We start from the raw sequence: 13,662 nt of genomic DNA, 5'->3' as shown, positions 1-13,662 counted from the left end.
AGCTTCGTTGCTGAATGGAAGAAGCGCGCGATGAACTTTCTTAACAGAACACGCGTTTTGACAGAACTCGAAACATGCGTGAGCTGTTTAAACCAATGTTGCCAAAAGATAATAGCTAAAAAATCACCCTTTAGAATATGATCATAAATGGTGAACAATTTTATAGAATGGTGGATGCAAAGGAAATAGAAAAATCTAAAACAACCCCTTCATGACGTTTCGAGTATGTTTAGAAAGGCGGAAACTCTGTCTTCATTAGATGTGATCAGCACGGATGAGAATTAGGCATTTAATTAATTTAAATATTTGACCCATTTTAGTCGCATAAAAGCAGTTCTCTAGTGAATACATCACACAAGCGTTTTATATGATCCCCAATTATTGTAAAAGCGGTTCGAATTCATCGCAATGAATAGCAACAACAATCCAAAATGGATAGAATCAAAATTGTTTGTGGATGCTCTAAGGGAATCTGTTGGTGATTTCAAAGAGATTCAACATTTTAAAGTCTCTAATGCCCTGGGACCAGGTGAAAATTATGCCACTATAGTTTTGCGAGTGCAGATTGATTATCTGCTTCCAGATGATTCAAGGCAGTCGCAAAGTTTCATATTGAAGGTAGCCCATGAGAACGAATGGTACAGACAGCATGTTGCCAAATGGGAAATGTTCAAAAAGGAAGCCATGATGTATACCGATATAGTGCCAGAGTTGGAAGAACTCTATCGCTCCAAGGGCCTTGAAGTTCGATTTGCTGCCAAATCATACAACCTGCCAGTGAATGAGGAATATATACTTCTGGAGGATTTATCGCATATGGGCTTTCGCAATGTCAAGCGTCAGGATTGTTTCGATATGCAGCATACCAAAAAGTCTTTAAAAAAGTTGGCTCAGTGGCATGCAGCCTCTGCGGTAAGAGTTGAAAAGAAAGGATCTTATGGACCTCTTTTCCATGGATTCCTGATAGAGGAAACCAAAGAAATGACTGAGCAAATGTTTGGCGACAGTCTTAAATATGTTTTGGCTGCTGTTCGCAAAATACCTAATAATCAAGAGTACTATGGCAAATTGGAATCCTACTTCTCCCGCATAGGCGATGTTATTTACAAAGAACGATTAACCGAATGTGATGACAATGAATTTTTAGCCTTGAATCATGGAGATTTTTGGAGCAATAATATTATGTTTCAATATGAGCAAGGCGGCGATGACGACATAAGTGAAACTTATTTTGTGGATCTGCAGGTACCCAGCTTTGGTTCTGTGACCCAAGATTTGATGTACTTCATTATGTCTTCCGCGCACTTGGAAATAAAAATCAAATGTTTTGATGAGCTTATTCGTTATTACCATCACCAGTTGGTTGAGCATTTAAAATGTTTGGAATATTCGAAGCCGTTGCCAAATTTAAGAGAATTACACACATCTTTGATCAAGAAAAGTGCATGGGGTAAATATGGGGATAAGTGTATCAAAAGCTGTGAGATTGTTTTCTTTATTTTTATATTCCCTAAAGGTATTTTTACCGTATGTTCCACCTTGGCTGGTATATTGTGTGACCCCACAGACGTTGCTAGTATGGAAAATTTTTTGAACGACTCAGAGGATGGGGAAACATTTAGGCAAATGTTATATTTCAATGAGCGATACATTCAACATCTGGAGGTGATTTTGCCTTGGCTGAACAACAGAGGGGCTTTTGAATAGCTGGAGAATTTAAGTCTTCATGGTCTGCTATCTTTCAAACATGAAATCACAACAATCTTAAAATAAGGAGTATACAATTCAAATAATTTTACAGATCCTCAAAGTCTACAGCAATATTATCTCATTTTTTTTTTTTTTGTTTTAAATAAATTTTGTTGTTTACAGATGTGAAGTGTAAAACAATTAACAAGTAAAAGTGCTAAGGTCGGCCGGGCCGAATCTTATATACCCTCCTCCATGGACCGTACTTGTCGAGTTCTATGCGCAGTATCTCTTTTTTGGCAAACAAAGAATATTTAACTAGTAAAAGCGAGCTAAGTTCGGCCGTGCCGAATCTTATATACCCTCCACCATGGATGGCATTTGTCGAGTCATCTCTTCTTAGGCAAAAAAAGGATAAAAGAAAAGATTTTCTCTGGCAGGCAGGCTATAGGCCGATTCAGACCATAATAAACACAAATGTTGATGGTCATGAGAGGATACGTCGTACCAATTTGGTATCATTTGGTACTTTCTTCATAGATGGGTCTAGAGGTCTGAAAATTAACATGTAGGAACAACAAGAAAAATATGATAGGTGACTAAATAATCTATTCACAACTCAAACATTTTGGTACCATTTGGTACTTTCATCACAAATGGAGCTAGAGATATATATATACATAATGTAGATATATATATATATATATATAGGTATATAATGGGTGACTAAATGATCCATTCAAAATTCGTACAGCCTTGACAAAAATGCGACATACGGTGGATTATTCAAAATCGTACATTAAGGTAATAAACCGTACAAAATGGTACTTTCTTTACGAATTAAGCTAAATCACTCAAAATTAGGACTCGTTTACACCTTGACAGTAAATATTGGGCGGTTAGTAGATTTGCTTTTAATTCGTACATTTGGTAGCAGTAGGAGACAGATTTCTGAAATTTTATACGCAATTATAACAAAACTTCATAATCTTATAAATTGTGCGACTACCCACATTTTTGGAAGTCCTACACTAAAAAGTATCAAAAACGGGGGTAGCGAAGCGGACCACCGGAATGCTAGTATACTTATGTAAAGCGAAGGGACCACTTCTGCATTATTTTCTTCTAGGCTAAAGTTTATATAATAAGCTTAAGGGAAGCTGCTGTCATATTCTCTGACAACAAGTTAACATCGGGCACCCCTCTCTGGTTCTAGTAAAGATTCTCCTTTATTATTTAATCGCCAGGTTGCAACCTATAATATATTCGATAGGTAGCTCAGCCCTTACATCTGAACTTTCATATATCTGGTAAGGTGCATAAGCATCACTACCCACAATCAGGTTCTTCTTCCCTTCACGAGCGGTTTCTCTCAGAAACTTTAGATTCGAAGGCAGCATCTCTGGGGGGAAGCCAGCCGTATGGGGGGAAGCCAGCCAATACCGTGATTTGCTAATCTGGATACTAGCATACTCGTCTACTGATTGAAAGAATACAGACACAATGTCTCCCACTCCCCGCACTATTTAGTAGTTTAATTCTTGCTCCACTAACCACGCCTCTACACACCCATGGTTTCCGGATAAGAACAACGTTTCCACCACTGTTGAATCAAATATTCGTATTAATTTGTATACCCTACACCGCTACTGTGGTACAGGGTATTATAGCTGCATTTGTAAAACCCAAAAGGAAGAGAGATAAACCCATTGATAAGTATACCGATCGACTCAGAATCACTTTCAGACTCGATTTAGCTATGTCCGTCTGTCAAGGTTTATTCGCATACAAACTAAAGGTCGCAATTTTCATCCGATCGTCTTTAAATTTGGTATAAGCATGTTTTTCGGCATAGAGACGAAGCCTATTAAAATTGGAAAAAATCGGTTCAGATTTGAATATAGCTCCCATATTTGTGTTTGCCCGATTTTCAATAATAATGCAATAAAATGGTCATTTGTTAACCGATTCTCTCGAAATTTGGCAGGAAGGACTTTACGACTCTCGAAATTACTGGTGAATTTCATGGAAATCGGTTCAGATTTAGATGTAGCTCTCATAGATATATATCACCCGATTTTAACTCCTAGAGCACTGCAAGCATATTTATAGGCCAATCTTGCCAAAATATTACATAACGCTTTCCTCGACGACTAACACAATATCTATAAAGTTTGGTCAAAATCGGTTCAGATTTAGATATAGCTCTCATTTATATGTTCGTCCGATTTTGAAAAATATTGCAAAAAAGTTCATTTGTTAACCAATTCTGTCGAAATTTTGCAGGAAGGATTTTCTTATGACTTTCAATATTACTGGTGAATTTCATAGAAATCGGCTCAGATTTAGATATAGCTGTCATATATGTATATCGCCAGATTTTCACCCCAAGAACCACTGCAAGCGCCAAGCGTTTGACGAATCTTGCCAAAACGCTTTCCTCTCCGACTACCTCATTATATGAGAAGTTTGCTCGAAATCGGTTCAGAGTTAGATGTAGCTCCCATATATATGTTTGTCAAATTTTGGGTAATTTGCCATAATGTTGTCTTTTGTCAACCGTAGTTTTTACAGTTTGAACATATTTACTCGCCGAGGTCCATCAAAATTGTTTCAGAATTGGATATAGGTCCCACATTGTACTTATAGTTTTGGTGTAGGGTATTATACAGTCGGCACCGCCCGATTTTTGCCCTTCCTTACTGATTTTAGTAATGGATAGATAAGCCGAGAAGACATTAATCTTCATCCCTCGCTACTTACATTTACCTGCTATTTACGACTCGTTCTACCAATCGCACATGCCTCGTGCATACTCGTTACTTCATTCCGTCAAACGAACATGCCTCGTATGTGCTTATGACAACTCCTCGACTACCTATTATACCCATGACAACCCCGCCAATGAGTTGTGCAAACAATCAATGTGGAGACCATTGAGTGTTGGCATGACATTGGGTGTTTATTTTATTCTATGCATTTGTTTCCAATGCTGGTGATAGTTCTCAATCGGTCTGTTTTGTTGGTGCTCTTAAGGTTGAGTAACTTCATAGAAATCGGCCCAGATTTAGATATAGCTGTCATATATGTAAATCGCCAAATTTTCACTTCTAAAGCCACTGCAAGCGCCAAGCGTTTGACGAATCTTGCCAAAATTTTGCACAATGCTTTCCTCTCCGACCATCGGTTAAGAATTAGATATAGCTCCCATATATATGTTCGTTAGATTTTGGCTAATTTGCCATAATGTTGTCTTTTGTCAACCGTAGTTTTTACAGTTTGAACATATTTGCTCGTCGAGGTCCATCACAATTGGTTCAGAATTGGATATAGGTCCCACATTGTACTTATAGTGTAGGTGTAGGGTATTATACAGTCGGCACCGCCCGACTTTTGCCCTTCCTTACTGATTTTAGTAATGGATAGATAAGCCGAGAAGACATTACTCCCGCGCTACTTACATTTACCTGCTATTTACGACTCGTTCTACCAATCGCACATGCCTCGTGCATACGCGTTACTTCATTCCGTCAAAGGAATATGCCTCGTATGTACTTATGACAACTCCTCGACTACCTAGTACACCCATAACAACCCCGCCAATGAGTTGTGCAAACAATCAATGTGGAGACCATTGCATGTTGGCGTGACATTGGGTGTTTATGTTATTCCTTGCATTTGTTTCCAATGCTAGTGATAGTTCTCAATCAGTCTGTTTTCGTTGGTGCTCTTAAGGTTGGGTCTGCGCCGCCATCATTGTGAACTCTCTGGTTCTAGAGAAACACGGGCTTAAGTAGTTAAGTGGCATTGTCCGCAATCGAAACAACTTGTCCTGACATAGCTCCAGGTTTTTGCCTCGCACTTAGCTTGCATCCACATCTAGTTGCATCCGTGCTTGGCTCGCATCCGCACTTGCCACGCATCTGCGCTTAGTTCGCCTCCGCACCCAGTTGCATTCGCGCCTAGCTCGTATCCGCACCTAGTAGCACCCGCGCCAATGCTCCCCTGCTAGTAGCGATACATGAAATTGTATATTTATTGATATAGAGTGCACCTGACTTTCCCTACCATTGAAACATAAGACGTCGTCATCGTATCCGCCGACCAACTTTCCGACTTCAGCCGAGCACGACGATCCCAATTTGCTCACAACGGGCGTCCGACAACTGTCGAAAATCATACCTAACGTCGATGCTGAAAATGTTAACAGAACTTAACTTGCAGGAAAATCAAATAAAAATTGTTTCTGTGGGTCTTCTACCGGGAGATTGGTTCCTAAGCGAGATATGCCTAAACACCACATCACTAGAAAGAATAAAGTCTATATTTGAAGCAGATAACCGCAATCGTATCAAAGTTTGGGTGCTTCATACAGGCAAACAGATATTGCTAGCTACCTTGTAGGGTTTTACAACAAAATTTTAAGGGAAGGTGATGGTGGATGGTTTAAAAATGGTATTTTAATTATTTCACAATTATTTCATATAATTTATTTCTATATTTCCATATAATGAGAGTTGACCACGAATAAAGAGCAACAAATGATTAACGTAAACAGCAACAGCAACCCTGTCTTGATTAGATATAAAAGCTTATTTTGAAATATAAAAGCTATCAATGTTTTCGGAAAAAGCTTTCGTTAACTACCATAAAATGAAGCGTTTTGCCTGCAGTAATACCATAGCACTGAGAGCACGAAATAATAAAACCACTTTGACATCGAAAGTACCTCAAACAATGACCAGCCAGAGCAACATACCATCGTGGATAAATTCAACAACATTCGAGGGAGCGTTACGTGAATCTGTGGGGGACTTTAAGAAAATTCAAAACTTCAATGTTTGCAATGCTCTGGGACCGGGTGAGAACTATGCCACATTAATGCTGCGAGTTCAAATTGAGTTTCTGCTGCTGGATGATAGCTTGAGCACACAGTCGTTTATGTTAAAGGTACCTCTCGATAACAAATTATACGAAGAAGAAATGTCCAAGTGGGATATGTTCAAAAAAGAAGCTGGCATGTATCGGGACGTTATACCAGAAATGGAGGAACTCTATCGCAACAAAGGCGTGGAAGTTCGTTTTGGTGCTAAATCTTACTCCTTGCCAGTGACCAAGGACTATATACTGCTGGAAGATTTGTCGCGAAGAGGGTTTCGCAACATAAAACGCCAGAATGGTTTGGATATGCAACATGCGAAGAGTAGTCTTAAGATGTTGGCTCAATGGCATGCCGCCTCCGCCGTCAGAGTGGCCCAAAAGGGTCCATACGACGAAGCCTATGTACATGGGTTTTTAATCGAGAGTTCCAGGGAGATTACCCAACAAATGTTCGACTGCAATTTAAAACATATTTTGGCCGCCGCACGTCAGCTGCCCCATCATGAAGAGTACTATGGAAAAATGGAAGCCATGTTTGCCAACTTAACCGACATTGTCTATAGTGAAAGTTCAACAGAAATCTTTGAGAATGAATTTCTAGCTTTAAACCATGGTGATTTTTGGTGCAACAACATCATGTATCAGTATGATGACGAGGGCAATCTAAAGGATACCCATGTAGTGGATTTACAAATGCCTCGCTTTGGTTCTGTGGCGCAGGATTTGATGTACTTCATATTATCGTCCACTCAACTGGATTTAAAAGTTAAACGATTCGATGAGCTGGTAGCCTATTACCATCAACAGTTGGTAGAACATTTGAAAATCTTGGAATATTCCAAAACCATGCCTTGCTTGAGAGATATCCACAAGTCGCTTATCAAACGGAATGTTTGGGGTAATTAAGATTTTTTTTTTGAAGCTTCTTTGATGGCATATTCACATTGCTTTTCATTTCAGGTATTCTAACAGTTTCTTGCATCATGGCCGGAGTTTTATGTGAACCCACAAATGCTGCTTGTATGGACAATTTTGTGACTGAATCTGAGGAAGGCGATGATTTTAGGCAAAAATTGTTCTTTAGTGAACGTTACTTGCGACACTTAGAGGAGGTGTTGCCTTGGCTTAATAACAGAGGAGCATTTGATCCTTGAGGAGGTATTGATGTGGCTAGTAATAGAGATTTTAAAATGTTAAAAATATTTGCTGTTAGTCGTAGTTAATTTCTTAACCTTAAGTAGTGTTACCAGATTAGTTTAATAGGTCTATTAAAACCTACTGCCATTTGTATCTGTACACACCGCCATTTACTTTAAGTTTGTGATCGAAATATATATGTGTGTATATAAAATTCATAATTAAGCCGTTAACGTTTTATATAAACTGTATGAAATTCGGCCTGGTCGAACTTTTATACCTTCCAACATAGATGGCAGTGTATAAATCTAGTGTTTCCGATTTCGTACCTGGAAATATTGATATGCGGCGCTATACATATATATTGTTGATCGTCTTGAGATACTGAGTCAATCTAGCCATTTCCGTTCTTCCTTTTGTGGAAATCACAATTGCAATCGAACGAATAAAGATATCCGATTAAAATTTGACACAGATACTTTATTTTGAAGTCGATCGTTGCGGATTGCAAATGGGCCATATCGGTTTAGATTTGCTTATGAGTATTTGCGATGGTTCACGTCCGCTACATCAGAGAAGTTTTCAATGGAATGAGAACCTAAAGTGGAACTCTTTCTGACTGTCAGTGCGGGAGATGTACACATCAGATGTTCCAAAGTCTCTTCTACCTCGACGTCCTCACAGCTTCTGCAGATATTGTAACTTGCAACCTTCAGTATGTCAGCAAGCTTTTTGATCAGGCAGTCACCTGTCATGACGGACACAATGGCTGAGACGTCTGTTCTAACCAGCGCACAGTGGCCGATATGCCCAATCTAGCGGTATTTTACCTCTAGAGGGCGCAATTCTTATCCGATTTGGTTGAAATTTTGCCTGACGACTTCTGTTATGACCTTCAACATTTATTTAAAACATACCTGTTAATAAAAATATTATATTACCCATTATACCACTTCTTTAAATACAAGCATGCCCGCTCCATACACACTTCATTAGTCGGGTAATCTTCTCGATGTGACCAATCCTAGTTCTTCAGAGTACATACCAAAACCAAACTGGTCGTCTAGCTTGGAACGATCCGTATTGATGTCTATGAAACTGCTATTGCTCAAATTGGATCTATCAGGAAAGTGACATCGTACTTCTTATCAAAAAGCCGCTTAGGCAGTATGTAAATCACACTGCCTTAGAATATTGGGCATTGTATGAAGTATTGGGTTGCCCAAAAATTAATTGCGGATTTTTCATATAGTCGGCGTTGACAATTTTTTTCACAGCTTGTGACTCTGTAATTGCATTCTTTCTTCTGTCAGTTGTCAGCTGTTACTTTTAGCTTGCTTTAGAAAAAAACGGCTTTCTTGCATGTGTATGGGGCAAGAGTTGGCTTTCTTGCCCTTTCCAAAATGGTAGATTTGAAGTTGAATTTTCTGTCCAGCAAAACCCGCAAATATTTTGCGCTTTCAGTAAATGGAACATTCTTCCTTTCCCAAGGAGACAGAAGCCACTGTGGGTAATTTGTATCTCCTGATGTAAAGACTCAAAACCTTAAATCGAGAGATCGGTCTATATGGCAGCTATATACAAATCTGGACCGATCTGGGCAAAATTGAAGAAAGATGCCGAAGGTCCCAACACAACTCACTGTCCAAAATTTCAGCAAAATCGGATAATAAATGTGGTTTTTATGGGCCTAAGACCCCAAATCGGTGCATCGGTCTATATGAGGGCTATATCAAGATATAGTCCGATATAGCCCATGTTCTAACTTAACCTGCGTATGAACAAAAACAGAATCTGTGCAAAGTTACAGCTCAATGTCTCTATTTTTAAAGACTATAGCGTGATTTCAACAGACAGATGGACAGACAGTCGGACACGGCTAGAAGAATATATATACTTAACTAGCTGACCCGGTCCCGCTCCGGCGCAGCGGAAAGTTTCCTTGGAATATTTATTTTCAACAATTAAAGAGCTTTTAGTGAAATACCATGCTACAAAAATAGTATATCGCTTGACTAACAATTTAACGATATAAGTGCCTTTGTCCGAATTCCATATGATCTTTATTGGTCTACGAATTTAAGTTTGGATGTAAGGTGTACTCCATTCTTAAAATACTTTATTTCAGCCCGCTACTCTCATGATATCTGATTTAGGGGTGGTTTCGGGGGTGAGGTGGTCCCCCAGGCACTTGGCCCAAAATAAATAGGTTATCAAATTCGTTTTCTAATCTTAAATACCACATATTGGCATGGTCGAAAATTTTTTACCCTTTGCGTGGTGTTTTGTGGAAGGGGTGATTCCCTAAATACATGGTCCTAAATTTGGATATCAAATTCGTATTCTACTCCCAAGTACTTTTATTTGAGCCCCATTTTGCGATGGTCACTAAAAAATTGCTGCTCGTGGGGTATTTTGGGAAAGGGGTTGACCCCCAGAAAATTGGTCCCGAAAGTGGGTATCAATTCTTGCTCTGTTCCCTTAATACCTTTCATTTAAGCTCCACATTGACATGGTCAGCAAATATGCCCGATTTAGGGGTGTTTTGGGGATTGGAGTGGTCCGCCAAACACTAAGCCCGGAAAATATATCAGCAACGTGCTCTATTCCCATATATCATTTATTTGAACCCCATATTGCCATTGCCCTCAAAATTGGATATCAAATTCGTTTTTTAATCTCATTGAAACTCCTTATTGCAAAAGTCAGCAAATATGTCCGGTTTGTGGTATTGGCCCTAAAAACTATGAATATTTAGTTCCACTCTCTTTACGACCCAAATTGTTTTGGTGAGCAAATATGTCTTCTTTGGGGGTTGTTATGGTGGTGGGACGTCCCCTAGACAGTTGGTCCCTAATGTTGATATCAGATACGTGGTATACTCCCAAGTACCTTTAATTTGAGCCACTTATTTCCATAGTCGGCAAACGTGACCAGCTTGTAGGGTATTTTGGGGGATGGGCGGCCACTCAGTGAGTTGGCCTTGAAAATATATATATCGGATTCGTGTTCCACTCTAAAAACCCTCGTATTTGAGCCTCATATTGCAAAAGTCAGCAAATACTTTCTTTTTGGGTGGTGTTGTGGAGGTGGGGTGGCCCCATAGACACTTTTACCGAATATTGATATCAGATTCGTGCTTTACTCCCAAACACCTTTCATTTGAGCCCCATATGGCTATGGTCGTAAATTTGTCCCCTTTGGGGGATGTTTTTGGGGAGAGGCGGCCCCCCAAACACTTGGTCTCATATTTGGATATCAGATTCGAATTCTACACTCAAATACCTTTTATTTAAGCCCCATATTCTCATGGTCAGTAAATAATCCTGTTTGGGGAAGGGGTTCACCCCCCAGAAACGTGGTCCCACATTTGGATATCAGATTCGTATTCTATTCATATTCCGATTTAAGGGTGTTTTGGGTTTGGAGTGGTCCCCCAGCACTTGGTTCGACAATTGGATATCAGATACGTTTTCTTATCCTAAATACCTTTCATTTGAGTCCCATATTGTCGTGATTGGTCTAAATATAGGTTTGGTAGGTTTTAGGGTAGGGCGGCCCCCCTAGGTACCCCATCCGAAATTTGTATACCAAATTTTTATTTTTGGGGTACTACATAAGAGCACACAAAATTTCGCTTAAATCGCACCGCCACCATCTGTGAAATTTTCAAGAAAATCGGTTCAGCCATTTCTGAGTCTATAAGGAACACACAAACAAACAAACCTACAAACAAACACAAATTGATTTTTATACCCTCCACCATAAGATGGGGGGTATACTAATTTCGTCATTCTGATTGTAACTACTCGAAATATTCGTCTGAGACCCCATAAAGTATATATATTCTTGATCGTCGTGAAATTTTATGCCGATCTAGCCATGTCCGTCCGTCTGTCCGTCCGTCCGTCCGTCCGTCCGTCCGTCTGTCTGTCGAAAGCACGCTAACTTCCGAAGGAGTACAGCTAACCGCTTGAAATTTTGCACAAATACTTTTTATTAGTGTAGGTCGGTTGGTATTGTAAATGGGCCATATCGGTCCATGTTTTGATATAGCTGCCATATAAACCGATCTTGGGTCTTGACTTCTAGAGCCTCTAGAGTGCGCAACTCTTATCCGATTGGGATGAAATTTTGCACGACGTGTTTTGTTATGACATCCAACAACTGTGCCAAGTATGGTTCAAATCGGTCTATAACCTGATATAGCTGCCATATAAACCGATCTTGGGTCTTGACTTCTTGAGCCTCTAGAGTGCGCAATTCTTAACCGATTGGGATGAAATTTTGCACGACGTGTTTTGTTATTATATCCAACAACTGTGCCAAGTATGGTTCAAATCGGTCCATATCCTGATATAGTTGCCATACACACCGATCTGGGGTTTTGACTTCTTGAGCCTCTAGAGCGCGCAATTCTTATCCGATTGAAATGAAATTTTGCACCACGTGTTTTGTTACGATATTCAACAACTGTGCTAAGTATGGTTCAAATCGGTCCATAACCTTATATAGCTGTCATATAAACCGATCTTGGGTCTTGACTTCTTGAGCCTCTAGAGGGTGCAATTCTTATCCAATTTGAATGAATTTTGGCACGTAGTATTTTGTTATGATATCCAACAACAGTGCCAAATATGGTTCAAATCGGTTCATAACCTGATAAAGCTCCCATGTAAACCGATCTGGGATCTTGACTTCTTGAGGCTCTAGAGGTCGCAATTATTATCCGATTTGCCTGAAATTTTGTACGACGGATTCTCTCATGACCACTAACATACGTGTTTATTATGGTCTGAATCGGTATATAGCCCGATACAGCTCCCATATAAATCGATCTCTCTATTTTACTTCTTGAGCCCACAAAGGGCGCAATTCTTATTCGAATTGGCTGACATTTTACACACGTCTCCAACATATAATTTAATTGTGGTCCGAACCGGACCATATCTTGATATCGCTCTAATAGCAGAGCAAATCTTTTCTTATATCCTTTTTTTGCCTAAGGAGAGATGCCGGGAAAAGAACTCGACAAATGCGATCCATGGTGGAGGGTATATAAGATTCGGCCCGGCCGAACTTAGCACGCTTTTACTTGTTATATATAAGATAGGGTTAGAAAAGGATATTTCGATGTGTTGCAAACGGAATGACAAAATGAATATACCCCCATCCTTCGGTGGTGGGTATATAAACTATATTTGTTATTTTCACGTCATTTGCCGGGCGAATATCAATAAATGTCACAACTTTGGTTTGTTTCTCTTTCAAGACAAGCTCAATGATCGGAGATTTTCTTTGCAAATGGAAAAGGAAAGCCAGAGTTCGCAATACACACCAACCACTATAGGACGCGTTTGGTCTTTGGTTAGAAGACTTTTCAACCATATTAGGTGTGATGGCTTCAAGGGCTGTACGTTGGTATGATGCATTTGCATCGAATTTATTTATTTATTATACGCTCGGCAACCCTGTTAGCTGCACTTTTCGAAGTGCATATGGTTTTTTCTGCGACAATTACATTACTTTCATTGTGCACATGATTCTGTGCATCTGTTGGAAGTTGTATTGATGGCTTCGAACGCTAGACAACGGCAACACGGAGCAGTAGCGAGAATCGAACGTGGTCAATGTGGTATTTGTATCATAGAGGAGTTTTCGCAATAAATACGATACAAATGCACCATTCCAACGTACGGCCCTTGAAGCCATCACACCTAATATATGTGTTATTATTAACGCATATCGTATCGTATCGTATCGATGTTGCCCTAATCGAGAGGTAAACAAAAGAAAAGACTTAAATTTTGAGATCAAAGGGAGTATAACATTGACGTATAAATACCACAATGAACTAAGTAGGACGTTTAAGAGAAAAGCCAGAAAGCCGTATTGAAATATAGAACTCGAAACAGATATTTTTCATTTTAAAGCTCATTGTTTTGTAAAAAATTG

At 39.4% G+C, this 13,662-nt stretch overlaps 1 protein-coding gene across 1 annotated transcript; it reads left to right on the top strand.

Annotated features, from left to right (window-relative positions):
* Positions 1 to 337: 337 nt before the first annotated feature.
* On the top strand, positions 338 to 7,928 carry LOC106087283 (uncharacterized). Its single transcript, XM_013252273.2, has 5 exons — positions 338 to 1,450; positions 1,517 to 1,706; positions 1,881 to 1,897; positions 6,323 to 7,468; positions 7,531 to 7,928. Exons 1-5 carry the CDS (start codon positions 409 to 411, stop codon positions 7,722 to 7,724), a joined length of 2,589 nt encoding a protein of 862 aa, XP_013107727.2. The 5' UTR covers positions 338 to 408; the 3' UTR covers positions 7,725 to 7,928.
* Positions 7,929 to 13,662: the final 5,734 nt, after the last annotated feature.

This window comes from Stomoxys calcitrans, chromosome 2, assembly GCF_963082655.1.
Source record: "Stomoxys calcitrans chromosome 2, idStoCalc2.1, whole genome shotgun sequence".
NCBI lineage: Eukaryota > Metazoa > Arthropoda > Insecta > Diptera > Muscidae > Stomoxys > Stomoxys calcitrans.
The sequence above is the reverse complement of the archived record's forward strand: the minus strand, read 5'-3'. Positions and strand labels throughout refer to the sequence as shown.